This window comes from Bubalus kerabau, chromosome 19, assembly GCF_029407905.1.
Source record: "Bubalus kerabau isolate K-KA32 ecotype Philippines breed swamp buffalo chromosome 19, PCC_UOA_SB_1v2, whole genome shotgun sequence".
In the NCBI taxonomy this organism is placed as follows: domain Eukaryota; kingdom Metazoa; phylum Chordata; class Mammalia; order Artiodactyla; family Bovidae; genus Bubalus; species Bubalus kerabau.
This window is the reverse complement of record NC_073642.1, coordinates 58875165-58889240: the sequence shown is the minus strand read 5'-3', so window position 1 is coordinate 58889240 and position 14076 is coordinate 58875165. Positions and strand designations below refer to the sequence as shown.

The window sequence follows — 14076 nt, the reverse complement described above, 5'->3', positions numbered from 1 at the left end:
GCTCATTTTGGTTCCCAAGGGTACACCATGCCAGGCTGCTGATATTTGGTTAGAATATGTAATCAGCTATAGACCCTAAATGATTATACAATCAATTCTCAATCATTCCAAGTACTCTTTGCTTTATTTTACCCCTTCCTGTTTGTTCCTCCTTTGGTCTGTATCATAATTCACTGAAGTATATAGCAAGGAAATAAAGAAAGCAAAAAGAGTTCAATTAATGACTTTTGTTGTTTGAAGAAAACAAAAATGGTATTTGGAATGTCTTGATATTAATTTATCATTGCCTCTTGTTGTCAAGAGTGATCAAGAATTAATTGTAGAGTTGAGGAACAACCAATATCAAAACATTTATGGAGCCAACAGAACCACATCTGAATCCAACCCGCTGCAGTAAGCAGGAAGGGTTCAGAGCGATAATGAAGCAATGATAGCGTCATCCCCTGACATTTTAAGGCTGAGAGTCTGATGCATACTCAGTGCCAAGACCCTCACAAGTAAGAAGCACACACTTGAACATAGGCTGGGAGAAAGAAGGAGGCGCTCACCTGGATCTTTCTGATCACCCAGTTTGTCTAGAATGTTGAAGGAAATGTCAAGGTACTCTCTCTGGATGGCACTGACCGCAATCTTCCTCTGTTTCCTCTGCCGGGGGACAATCTGAATCTTAAATTCCGACTCCTCAGCTCCCTCCTCCTCTGCCTTCCTCTCGGGGTTCTGTTCTGTGTCTGATTCAGCGATGGCGTCGGGCTTCTCACCCTCCATTGGATTCTCCGAATCTTCAGGGACCTTGAGGAGGACAGTTTTTGCCCCTAAACTTGGCATCAGCCCACCAGGCTTCTCCTCCTCGGTGCTGGGCTCAGTGTTATCGTCCAGAGACGTCTCGGGGAGGGCAAATGACTTCTGAAGGAGGTCTCGTTTTTGCTTCAGCGTGAGTGGGCTGCCAGAGGAAAACTCTTGCAGCTCCTCGGGCTTGACTAACTCTTCAGAGTCTGTGGGGTCTTCCAGAGCTATGAGAGAGGCATCCTTGTCACCCGCAGACTGGTTATTTCCTGAGTCCTTAGAAGAAAAGTCTTTGGAACAATCCTCCACGCTTACTTGCACGAGGGGCGTTGTACTGAGGCTGAGGACAGAGGGGTGTCTGGGGACAGAGGGAGAAGAGGCAGCATTCTGACCAGAGGCACCCTCAATCCCTTGGTCCATGGTCTCCTCTTCATCACTCTCTACTATTCGCAGAGGGGGAAGAGGTTCAAACACAAGAGAGTCACTATCCGACGTTGAGAGCATAGAGCGTTTCTCAGGCCCAGATGTTGAATCTGAGGACAAGTCAATCAGATCTAAATCCTCTTTGGGGGCAGGCTTCATTGGGGAATCAACTTTCACCTCAAATGCCTCCATGCAATTTAACCTAACTTCTGGTATCACCGGCCTCCGAGATTCCTGGAAACCTTCCACAGCTAGGTTCTCGGGGATGTCGGCATTGTCGGGCCTCGTGGCAGAATTCTGTCTAGATCGTCCGTGGTCGTGCTGTCTTTGCATAAAATAAGCAGCTTGGGCAGAAGGCTTGTCTATGTCACAGCGGTCTATGCAGGACTTCCTACGGTGCTCGTCTAATGTAAATAAGAGGGAGTCTGCGTTTCCTATATCAAGAGATTTTTGTTTTAGAGAGCGCAGCTTTTTCTTCTGAATGCTTTCTTCTCTCACACAGTGTAGGATGTTGTCTTGTAATGCACTCGTGTCTCTATATTCAGCCAGCTCTATTTCACCTGATTAAAACAGAAAAGGCTAGTACTATTTTACTTGGAGATTTCAACTTTCTTTTCCCCTCATACTTGGGCATACAATTGGCATCAATAATAATCACAACCCCAGGTCCACCAAAAGGGAAAACTGACTTTCTGACCAAGTTTTCATCAGGTTCATTCTAATTTCAAAAACCAGAAAACTTTGGAATGAAAGAACCCCCAAATGGCAGTTTAAGATCTTATTTCCAAAATCAGGCTTCAGGATAATCCCTCAGCTCTATTCATTTGTGTGCTGGAGAGGGGATCGCTTTTGGCTGAGGTCAGTCTAGAAAACTGTATTCAAATTGTGTGGAAGGGAAGCAAACATTTCGCAACAAATCAAATCAAGCAATGGCCCTCTAAGACAATCATGACGTTAATGATGTATCTGTCAATTCACGTATATATATAAGTGTGTATATATATATACTGGTTATGCATACATATATATAAAATCAACAGTATTAAAATGTGTAGTAACATAATAAAATTAAGATTTCACCCCAAACAAATGGTAGAGTACAACATTTCTGCATAAAATTACTAAGAGGAAAAAATTCATACTTCTCTGAACATTCATCTCAACCGGCTGATATTTCACCATTTTGCTGCCGCCTATCCTTTTCAATCTTGCAAAAAAAGTTTGAGACTCTTTATTGCAGGGTCCAGTAGGTGTATCATGAATATCAGATTCATCAAAAACACTATCTTCTTCTAATTGGGGAGAGAAAGTCAAAATTACACTTAAGAGGTTATTCTCTCTTAGGCTGTGTCTACACAAGCATTTCAACGAAAGCATCATGGAACACAGTCTGGGGTGGTTCCTACACCAGCCCAAGTCTAGCCCAGCTGGGCATTTAACTCAGGTGTCAAATTATTCATAAGTTGAGCAGAACAAACTGTTATAAGTTTGCCCCTCAATTTCCATGTCACAAAGGGCAGCATTTTCAAAAGAGGCATCTCAATATTCCAATAGAGCCTTCATGGGGAGCCTTTTCAATGCACTTAACAACCAGATAACCAATACATGTCAGGAGTCTGGGACACTCCTGAAACGTGCCTGCTTTGGGTGAATTTTCAGTGTAATTTGGCAAAAGAAAATTAAACACAATGAGTAGATCTTGCCCCTTCCACAAATACATGCCTTCCTGGGATCTGAGAACTGGCATAGACACAGCCTAACAGTACATGCACCTTATACTTTGTGAATGCAAAATACTGTACTCTACACTTGATAATGAAACACGTGACACACAGAAAAAGCTTAGAAAAGCCGCTGGTCATCTCAAAAGCTTCACAAATGATTATGGACTGAAAGAGTAAACAAAGGAAAAAGAAAACAGAAAATAACATCTCCCCACTAAAGTAAGGCTCTTCTCTAGTTTGCCATGGGCCGCTTTTATGAATCCCAGAAAGAATCTTTGACTGTTATGGTCCTGAGGCTCCATAAACAAACTGGTCACTTAGAGTCCTAGCAAGCTTGTTTCTGTGTCCTTTTCTACCCCCATTTGGCCACTTTTAAATCAAAGAGAAACCCCAAAGCACATTAATGAGGAAAATGTTGTTATATTGCAACCCACAAAATTCCCTTAATAAATTTTCTTCTTTCATCTTTTGAAAAGATCAAAGCCATGTACAAAATAGCAAGAGAAAAGGCTGCAAAAACGCATTAACACCACGTGAATGGAATTAACCTACTATTCAAGTTCAACATCATTGAAATCACAGTGTTTGGCCTATATTTATATCTACATGTATGAGAAAATGAGGTTCAGGTGTGATTGTGATTATTTAAGATTCTCTGAGTATAAGGGGAGTACAAGCTTAGAGTTAAGTTTTAAGGACCGATTCTGTCTTGAAACACAAGATTCTATAAGTAAATGAAATTTGAACAGCAGATGCTGGACAAAGTAATCAAAATAATCTTTTGGGTCAAATAAAAAAAAAATAAGCGTTAATGATCAAAATGGATACAAAACTCCCAGTGAACTTCTGCAATGATGAGGAAGCCTGTCAATACAACATTCTGTTTTATTTATTTCGTTTTTTAAAATACTCTCCTTTGAAAAATACAGCTTTTTTGGAGCAAGAGTTATGCAACTTCCCTTACATAACTTTGTATCAATGATAATTCTCAAAATGAATTGAATGAGAGTGACAGGAAGACTTCAGCATGGCTCCTCTCACCCAGAAATGTTCATCTGGGATTGGCCCAGGTACTGAGCCCACACTGATGACATTTATAGTTTAACTGAGTCTGTCCAATTTCCCAGAAACTAGGACCTAAGATGGTAGACAAGATATTCTTCAGGAAGGATCTGAATGGTATCAGAACTTAAAGAACTTTCTCTCAGTCCCATCTCTAGCCAACCTAGAGTCTTGAACTTTTTGGTAATAAATGAACAATAGAACACTGGCTCCAGTCCATCCTATTCAGACATCTGCAGAGCAGTTCTACCAAAAAGGAATCTATGAACACTACTAAGAGTCATGGGGCACTTGGCTTTCTCCCAGGACTGGATGAGATGATGTCATCATTCATGAGTCTAGTCACCCTGAAACAGACACAAAAAACACACATCTTGGCTCTGCAGTTCTCACCTGAAAATGTCCAGGCTGGAAGTTTACTCTAGCTAAAGTTTCATTCTGCTGCCTCCTTTGTAGAAAAGCTATCAATACAAAAAAGTATTGATACTAGAAATAATTTAAACCTATGCAAAATATTTGATTTCATTTGTCTTTAATTCTTATTGAATAAGGAGGCTAAGAAAGACCACTTCAACACATTTAGACTCCATTCAAATCTAATCTCAAGGTCAGAAGCAAACCAGAGTTGGACAGGATCATGGCACCACTGAGTACCAACCAAGAATCATTTCACAGCCCAAAGCAAGATGTTTCCAACATAAAGGAAAAGGCTTACAAAGTCTCCTTAACCAGACAGCAGACAATTTTTCTTTTTTTTTTGCAAAACATGATTTCTCATGAAAGGGGATTTAGAAGCATATCAATTATTTCTCTTGAGTGCTCATTTTAAAAAAAGGAAAGCAACAACATTCATGGGAAATTTGGAGAATTAATGAAGCAGTAGGTCATTTTTTTTTTTTTACTGCAGAATAGTACCTGGGGGTGCTCCTCTACGGTCTAAGGAAAACATTGTCCAGAAACGTATTACGTATGCAAGCTGAGTTTGGGATAGAATTGAGATATGTAAAGTACCTTTTTCTTTTTCGCTGTATCTGCTTATGTTACTGTTGTCACTGTACAAAGGTCCTGCCGCGGCATGGGGCTTGCAGCTATGATACTGTGCATTGAGTGTATTGACTGTTATGTGAATCAGATGCAGAAGGACCTTGCTGATATCACAGTCTCGGTATGGATACTGCTCAATGAAATGGAGGGAGAAAAATATAAACAGTTATTTTCAAGGGTAAGTTTTTCCACTTGATCTTGCTAGCTATTTTTCTCAGTCTCTTCTGGGTAAGCAGAAACGTCAATTCTTACCATGGTCTTATTTGAACAAGGGATTGTATCCCCACCCTCTTCCACCAAATTATGGATGGCAATGCATGCCAGTTTGTAAGTTTTAATTCATTTCAAGAAAATGAGCTGGCATAAACATAATGTAGGAGTACAATTTTAAATAGTTTTCTTGTTTTCTGATGTAGTAATTAATACATAGATAAAATATGAGGTTCTGAGCATAAACAGAGATTATGGATCCATGTTCATCATATTTGGCTTTAAACATTTTAGAGTATATACTGGCATGGTCTACATTTCTATTTTCGTTCCAAAAGTTCTTCACTTCTGAATACTAATTGTACATCATCAATCTTCTGAAGGTCAAATTACTATCTTACAAAATTTTGAGCTTAGATCTCGTAAATGTTCTCTCTAAAAGAATTGTTCCACCCAAAAAAAGATTGACTACAGCAACTCACCTTGTAAAGAATGACAAGCAAGGCCTTCAACCACATCTGCCGGATGTGAGGCTTTAGGGACCAGAGGGAACAACGAGGTGGCTGTTGGAAATAATGCCGGAGTTGAGGACAAGAGCAGTATTTGAGCACCTGAACCACCAAGGGAAGAAGGTGTTTTCCCAAATTAATGTTATAGTCCATAACCTGAAACAGGAAAAAAATTTAACAACTGAAGGAAAAGAAAACTATAAAGGATAGTTATAAGCCAAAAGGAAAACTTTGAACCATCAAAACATGAGCAAAATATTTAACATGTATCTCACAAAATATTATTAATAATGGCCAGTATCCATAAAGGGACAAAAGTCCAACCTCACAAGAAATTTAAAAACTTGTAACTTCATTTTATCTACTTAATTGTCTAATTATTTATCTACTTAATTAAATGCTGAAAATAAATGTCCTCTTTGAAAATGTCCTATTAAATTATTGTGTGCATGCTAAGTCACTTCAGTCGTGTCCAACTCTTTGAGAGTCCATGAACTATAGCCAGTCAGGCTCCTCCATCCATGGGATTTTCTAGGCAAGAATACTGGAGCAGGTTGCCGTGCTCTCCTGCAGGGGATCTTCCCAACCCAGCACACAGGTGGATTCTTTACCACTAGGCCACCCGGGAAGTCATATTAAACTATTACCTAGAATCAATGAAAGCATGTAGAGTTGGTAATTATGTGGGAAAACAGGCATTCTCAGACACCACTGGCAAGAGTATTTCTCAAATGTTTCAGGAGAGCAGTTTAGCAACATGTATTCAGAAGTAGGAAAAAGCACATAGCCTCTAAATAGCAATTAAACATATCCTAAGGAAATAAATCAGACAGGCATTTCCAGATGTATGCATAAAGATACCCAGCATTATAGCCACTCCAAATTGCAAATGACCTCCATATTTAACAATATGGAATTAGTAAAGCAAAAGATTGTTTATATAACAACAGAATACTCTATAGACATTAAATGGAATACTGTACAAATTTATTTACATGATATGAGCTTCATAACAAATTTTAGGCTTAAAAGAGACACGGAACTTCCCAGGCAAGTATACTGGAGTGGGTTACAATTTTCTTCTCCAGGGGATCTTTTTGACCCAGGGATCAAACCCAGGTCTCCTGCATTGCAGGAGATTCTTTACCAACTGAGCCACCAGGGAAGCCCAGACATAAGTATGTATATACGTATATATGCATATACATGCACACATTCAGGCACATATGTATATATATATCAGATAGTCGAGGACAAGAGCAATACAGCAACATGTATTCAGAAGCAGGAAAAAGCACACAGCTTTTATTAGAGCTTCTCTGTAGCTCAAATGGTAAAGAATCTGCCTGCAATGCAGGAGACCTGGGCTCAATCCCTGGATTGAGAAGTTCCCTTGAAGAAGGGAATGGCTAGCCTCTCTAGTATTCTTACCTGGAGAATTTCATGGACATGGAACCCAACAGGCTACAGTCCATGGGGTCACAAAGAGTCAGAAATGACTGAGCAAGTAACACTACCCCTAATAATGACCTTGTAACTACATGAGTTATAGAACGTGCTAGGGGAGGGCAGCCTAGATTTTTATCCTACTTATCACACAGATGGTAAATTGAAAGCTAACCATACATGCACACACCTATGTATGTATGCGTGTATATAGGAATGTATGTAAACCTGGAGCCATCAGCATATACCAAAATGTTAGTAACTTATTTTGTCATGGGTTTCCTAGAGATTTACATTTTAATTTTTTTGCTTATAGTTTGAAAGTAAATATACATAATGTGAACATAGAAAGAGAGAAGTGAGGGAGGAAGGGTAGTGAAGTTTGCTATCTGAAGTGGCGTCTTCTGTCTCTATCACAGACAGCTGAGTATTAGTGATGATTCATCTAGTTATCAGCACCAGCAGGAGACATGCAAATCGCTCCCACATTGCTTCTCCGTGTTCACTGTATCAACGATCTGTTTGAGCTAAATGGTAACAACTACGATCATGAGTTCTTTCCATGCGACAGGCACTGATGAAGGTGCCTGTCTTTCAGTATGTTGTCTCTAGTCTTTCCCCAAAAAATCTATTACCAATGAGCAAAGAAGCAAGGATGCTTAAGGCCGTAACAGTTTTAATAACAGTGGCAGAGCTGAAATTCATATCCATTTCTCTCTAGCCCCAAGTTCTACACTCTTTGCAGATTAGGGCAGCCGTTTTGGAAAGTTAGATTTGTGGCACTGGTCAAATTAGGCATATATATACACCTAAAGTCTGAAAGGCACTCAGTCATGTCTGACTCTTTGTGACCCATGGACTAGAGCCCTCCAGACTCCTCTGTCCATGGGATTCTCCAGGCAACACTACTGGAATGGGTAGCCATTCCCTTCTCCAGAGCATCTGAGGGATGCCCAGGGATTGAGCCTGGGTCTCCTGCGTTGCAGACAGATTCTTTACCTTCTGAACCACCCAGGAAGTCCATGTATATCCGATGATCTATTAATTCTGCCCCTGGATCCATATCCCAAAAGAATTCTCACATTGTTGAATAGGGCTGCATGTACAGAATGGTTGGGGTTTCCCTGATGGCTCAGACAGTAAAGAATCTGCCTGCAATGCAGGAGACCCCAGTTCGATCCCTGGGTTGGGAAGATCCCCTGGAGAAGGGAATGGCTACCCACTCCAGTATTCTTGCCTGGAGAATTCCATGGACAGAGGAGCCTGGTGGGCTACAGTCCATGGGGTTGCAGAGTCAGACACGACTGAGCAACTAACACTCGACTGTACAGAATGGTTACTGCTGATCTGTGTGAAAGGGTGAGGAGTTGGGAGCAATATGAGTGTCCATTACTGAGGGAATGGATAGTTAAGTCATGAGAAATATACACCATGGTATATAACACAGCAGTTAGGAGTAGCAAAGAAACATGAAAAATGCCAATGATGATAACATGATACGAAGTAAGTTGAATGATTAACTCAAGTCTCCACTTGAAACCAAAAAAGAGAAAGGATTAAAAAAAAAAACCTACAAACAAAAATTCCACACTCCTTTAATATTTAATGAATAGAGTTTCAGTTTAGGATGATGAAAAAGTTTTAGAGATGAAAGTGGGGATGGTTACATAAGAATGTGAATATACTTACTGCAACTGAATACTACATTTGAAAAATGACTGAAATGCTAAGTTTCGGACTTCCCTGATGGTCTAGCGGTTAAGAATCTGTCTGCCAATGCAGGGGACACAGGTTCGATCCCTGGCCCAGGATGACCTCACGTGTCAAGGAGTGGCTAAGCCCGTGTGCCACAACTACTGAGCCCACACTCGAGCCTGTGCCCGCAACAAGAGAGGCCACCAACATGAGAAACACGTGCACTGCAACAAACAGCAGCCTGGCTCACCACAACTAGAGAAACCCTGCGTACAGCAATGTAGCCAAGAATAAATAAATTTTTTTTTTTAAATTCTTAAGTGCTAAGTTTTATATATACTCCCCTCCCCACCCCCATAAATCCCCAACTCCCTTTATGTTATCAGGTTGCTGATATCTTCTATACACCCCTGGGCTTCCCTGGTGGCTCAGAAGGTAAAGAATCCATCCGCAACGCAGGAGACACAGGTTCAATCCCTGGGTCGGGAAGATTCCCCTGGAGAAGTAAATGGCTACTATGGACAGAGGAGCCTGGCAGGGCTACAGCCCACAGGGTCACAAAAGAGTCAGACACAACTGAATGACTAACACAATAAAGTAACTTGCGCAAAACTTTACACTCAACCAATGTTGGCTAAATGGAATTTAATGACTCGTTTGTACTAAAAGCCTAACAGCATGACTCGTGAAAGCTTCCACGTACCTGGGCAATCCCTGCAATAAATGCATTAAAGCAAGTTGACAGGCGCATTTTCTGAGGTGCAATCATGAAGCATCCTTCCTGCTGGTCGTAGCCGAGTAAGACGTACAGGTGCCGCTTGACCGTGTTAAAGGCCTTGGCGCTGCTGATGTCTGACTCGGCGCTGCTCTCGTCCTTGGCCATGAACTTCATGAGCACTGTAATGAGCTGGTGCACTGTCTGGTGGTCGATTCCAGCATCTTCGGGGAGCAGGTCCTTGATGGTGTTGTCATTCTCAGGGGACTGGTGTCCTGTCAGTACAAGAAAGGCCATCAGTGGGTGGCTCCCCCACAAGTACGTTTACAGTCAAATTTCACTTATCGATCAAGCACCACTTTATCTGCTGCCTCTAAATATTTAAAGGTCTGTTCTAGAAAAACTCAGACATAATATTGCCTACTAAGCAAAGCACTGCTCCCAGGATGGAAGTTATGTTGTTGTATCAACAACCAATTTGGGAAGAATGCATGTGTGCTAAGTCGCTTCAGTGGTGTTGGACTCTATGTGATCCCATGGACTGTAGCCCACCAGGCTCCTCTGGCCATGGGATTCTCCAGGCAAGAATGCTGGAGTGGGTTGCCATGCCCTCCTCGAGGGGATCTTCCCCACCTGGGGATCGAACCCCGGGTCTCTTAATATCTCCTGCTTTGGCAGGCAGGTTCTTTATCGCTAGTGCCACCTGGGAAGAAGGAGGGAATGCAAATAAAAACATGGCACTAGAAAGCAAAGTTATCTTCAGACAGCAAGACAAATACCTACACACAATTCACATTTAGAGAACTTTTAAATACCTTGGCAAAGTTTTACCTTAATAAAAAGACATTTTCCTTCCAGCTTTGTAAAATAAATAGGTAAGAATAACCACAAAATAATATTCATCAAATCTGCTGAGCAACTAGAACATCCATTGGGTTATTTTGTTTAAATTATTATCTCCAATCAGTTATGTTCAAAAATCAGCTGAGGCAAAAAAAAAAAAAAGTTTCCTTCTCCAAATCCTGAGATAACAGCAGTATGTACTCTTTGAATTATACATTTAAAATTAGAAATAGCAAATGATAAGCCCTGCTGGATGTAATGAGAAGCACACAAGGGGTGGGAGGGCACAGACAGAAATAAGCGTGAACTTTTAAAAACAGAAACACGCCACGTGAAGGTGAGCTGAAATTCACATGCAAAGAAAAAATACCTCAGCCCCTAACTTACTTTTAACCTAACAAATAATCACATCGGAACAGGTCCCTGACATGGATTTCTCAGTTATTTCTCAAAGTCAGAAATTATACCCTGTCTCCCCTTGTTTTCTGCCCTTTAGTTTAGGACTTTGAGGGAAGGAAAAATGAGATTTGCTCTCCTATATTTATATTTGGGGCCTTATTCAAAATACCCTCTGCATTCTTCTCCTTCCTTTGACATGAGAATTTCTGAATTGGAAACAAAGCTTTTGCCTGGTGGGTTAGACGAGCACACATCATTCTCATCTCTCATTCTGAGAGAAAACATTCTAAATGATGACAAGCTTTGGTTACAAATCATTATTCAGCAAACTTTGATTCTATCCATTTAAATTACAGCATGCAGGATACAACAAACAGCTAGATAGTCAGTCATATGCTTTAATTCCTCAACTGATCTGTCAAAAATCTGTCTTCCAGGACCAACCAAGAGAAACAAGATAGAAGGAATGTTTTCTGGGGACCACAGAAATTAGTTGTCTGGAGCCTAAACACTTTCTCTGTCAAATTCCAAATTTACTAGTTTGAAACTGCACATACTATGGTTTATGTGCTTGGTTGTCTAGTCTTCCCCAGATGATCAGAAGAATGTTGATCTGCTCAAAAGTGATACCCTAAGATGGGATCTTGGCAGTGAGTGAAAAGTTCACAGAATCAACCAAGTCTAAGAACGTCTAATATAGGGGAAATCACCCAACAAACTTCACTATAACCCTTGGACATTAACAACATTTTCTGTCTCATAGTCTGCTCATGAAGGAATAAATATGTGCAGTGTACTTTAGAGACTTCTTTGTCAAAAAATTATTCAAATAAAACCTAAAGATTTGTTTATGATGCTGTTTCACATGCAGGAATAGTCAGTTGTTAATATCATTATTTATTAGGCAGGCATGAGCCACCAGAAAAAAAAATCAATTCATGTGGAACATCCTATTTCATGAAAGGTCATGAATATAAAGCACTGATGTATATTATAATTAAATGTTTGAAATAGAAGATCAGACCAAATTCTCATTTTAAAAGTTTAGAGAACTATCTTTTCAGCATTGAAAAATATTCAATCTTGATTTTTTTTTTTCTTCAGAGTATTATTACTTTACAACTATAAGAAGGTTATTGCTTTGGGCAAGTTTGGGCCAAAAACCTGACAAGTGTGAGAACTGGGTGCCCTGCAGGGTTCAACGCCATTGTAGCAGCAAGTGATGGCTGTTATGATGCTCTAAGTTCATTCCTCAATCCATCGTAGCTCTGGGGGGCAAGGTTTAGGAGAGTATGATATCACTCAGTTCTGCTCGGCCACCTCCAAGTCCAGACCGGCTAGACTCCAAAGCCCCAAAGTTAAAAATAGAACTGAGGAGCATTCAAGGAGATGCACCTTTGCTGTCTAGCCCTGAGAGTCCAGGGAATTCAAACAGAAGAAAGGGAGCTCCAGACAAGGCTCAGCTAGGACATGAGCTCCCCATTTCCTTCTATCACCTCGAGTATAGAAAATAAACCATCAGACTTCAACTTTAAATATTTCAAACCTCTTTGCCCCACCGCAAGTAGATAATCATTTTCAAAGTGTGTCACCTTAACATTTCAAATCAAACCATATTTTCCCAGTGACTAAGTATCATTTCACAAAGGCCCTATCTTCATTTTAGACTGATCTTCATTGATCTGCAGTGCTTAGCTTTAAGGTTGTGGCTTTTTGCTTTCCCTGAGCAATGAGTGATCTTTAACAAACCATTAAGTGTATTGACAAAAGAACTGGTTAATGGAACCCTTCTCATAAAGTGAAAAAAAATCTCTTTTGATTCCAATAACTCACTCCTCCAAGTGAGGGCTTTGAAAGTCTGCACTCTGTATACTGTCTTTCTTTTAAAGGACTGTAAGAATGTGATTGGCACCAGTCTTCATTAAGAAAAGTTACCTTAATCAAACCCCTAAGAAAAATGAGGTTAGGAAAGCTGAAACTTTCCTTATTGATAAAGATAATATTACTGGTTTAGTTCTCTATAAAGGATATAAAATTTCCATTTTAAAACTAAATGCCTATAATATTTTCTCCAAAGTATGACGATGAACATGTTTACTTTTGAATTCTAGTCTATGAAGTTCTTATATCTGTTTTAACTATAGAGACTGAACATGTTAAGAGATTTGATTTTCTCCTTTTTGCAAAGAAAAATGTAAACATCTTTACTGTTGTAGAGGCAGAATGATTCCTAGCCTAACTTTAACATGGACTGGGTCCATCACGATCTGTCCGCAGAGTGGCACAACTGATTGAAATGCCACAGTAGAATACAATTTTATTTACTTAGAAGGTCTGAAACCAGGCAGGATCAGGATCTGCTTTTCCAGACATCTCCTACTGCTCCATCCCAGAAGCTCAGCATCCTTACATAAACACTAGGCTGCTTCTGGATCTCAGAATGGAGCCAGCCCTTTGTACCTTGGTGCCTTCTCTCATGGTGCTCTATTCACCTTGCAAGGTGGCCCTCCACCCCCACCCCCAACGTTATCCCATGAATGTGGCCCCCAGGAGCCATTCTTATTAATATGCCCACCCTCCTCTCAGCAACTGTGACCCCTAAATTCTATAAATCTCAAAAACAAGAAAGGAGAGAAGAATAAAGACTCCTCAAAGGTAAGTGCTATGCCTTATCCAAATTTTATACCTCTCACAGAATAGGGGGCAGTGATTGACACATAGTAGATGTTCATTACTTGTAAATGTTTAAGTGCCCTGAATTTAAGTAAATATTTCAGATCTTTTCTACATGGGAGAAAAATGGATGAAGTCCCCAAAGAGCAAAGAAGTAGGTAAGGAAATAGAGAACATTCCTCTGTGGAGGTCAACTCACTGACCCCTCCAGCAAGTGACAAACCAACAAGTGGCAATTAGGTAGTGGAAGGAGGCTTCCATGAGCTTATCCTGCACTCGGTCCAGAGAAACCAATGAGCGAGCACTATAAATGAGTCTGCACCATGTTGGTAGCTCTAACTACACTACCTCACTGATCTCCCTAGCTCATTCATTCGACTTGAGGCTTCATCACAGCAGTTCTGTTGTGTATGCACAAAGCCACAGAAGGGCTGGAAAGATGGGGCCAGATGCTAACTGCAAAGCCTCGTATGCTTCCCATCCCTGCCTCTCTCCCACATCTATCACCATGATTTACCTCCTACCCACCTGTCTCAGCCTGACTGAGAAG

General features: G+C 40.5%; 1 protein-coding gene across 1 annotated transcript in view; it reads right to left on the bottom strand.

The window, feature by feature from the left end:
• UNC79 (unc-79 homolog, NALCN channel complex subunit) overlaps nucleotides 1-14076 on the bottom strand; it is a 280737-nt gene that overhangs the window by 84828 nt on the left and 181833 nt on the right. The window contains exons 28-32 of the mRNA XM_055555941.1: nucleotides 9600-9886; nucleotides 5729-5911; nucleotides 5004-5166; nucleotides 2349-2498; nucleotides 549-1766 (exon numbers count right to left, since the gene is read on the bottom strand). Coding sequence (XP_055411916.1) covers nucleotides 549-1766; nucleotides 2349-2498; nucleotides 5004-5166; nucleotides 5729-5911; nucleotides 9600-9886 — 2001 coding nt within the window. The remainder of the gene's footprint in view (nucleotides 1-548; nucleotides 1767-2348; nucleotides 2499-5003; nucleotides 5167-5728; nucleotides 5912-9599; nucleotides 9887-14076) is intronic.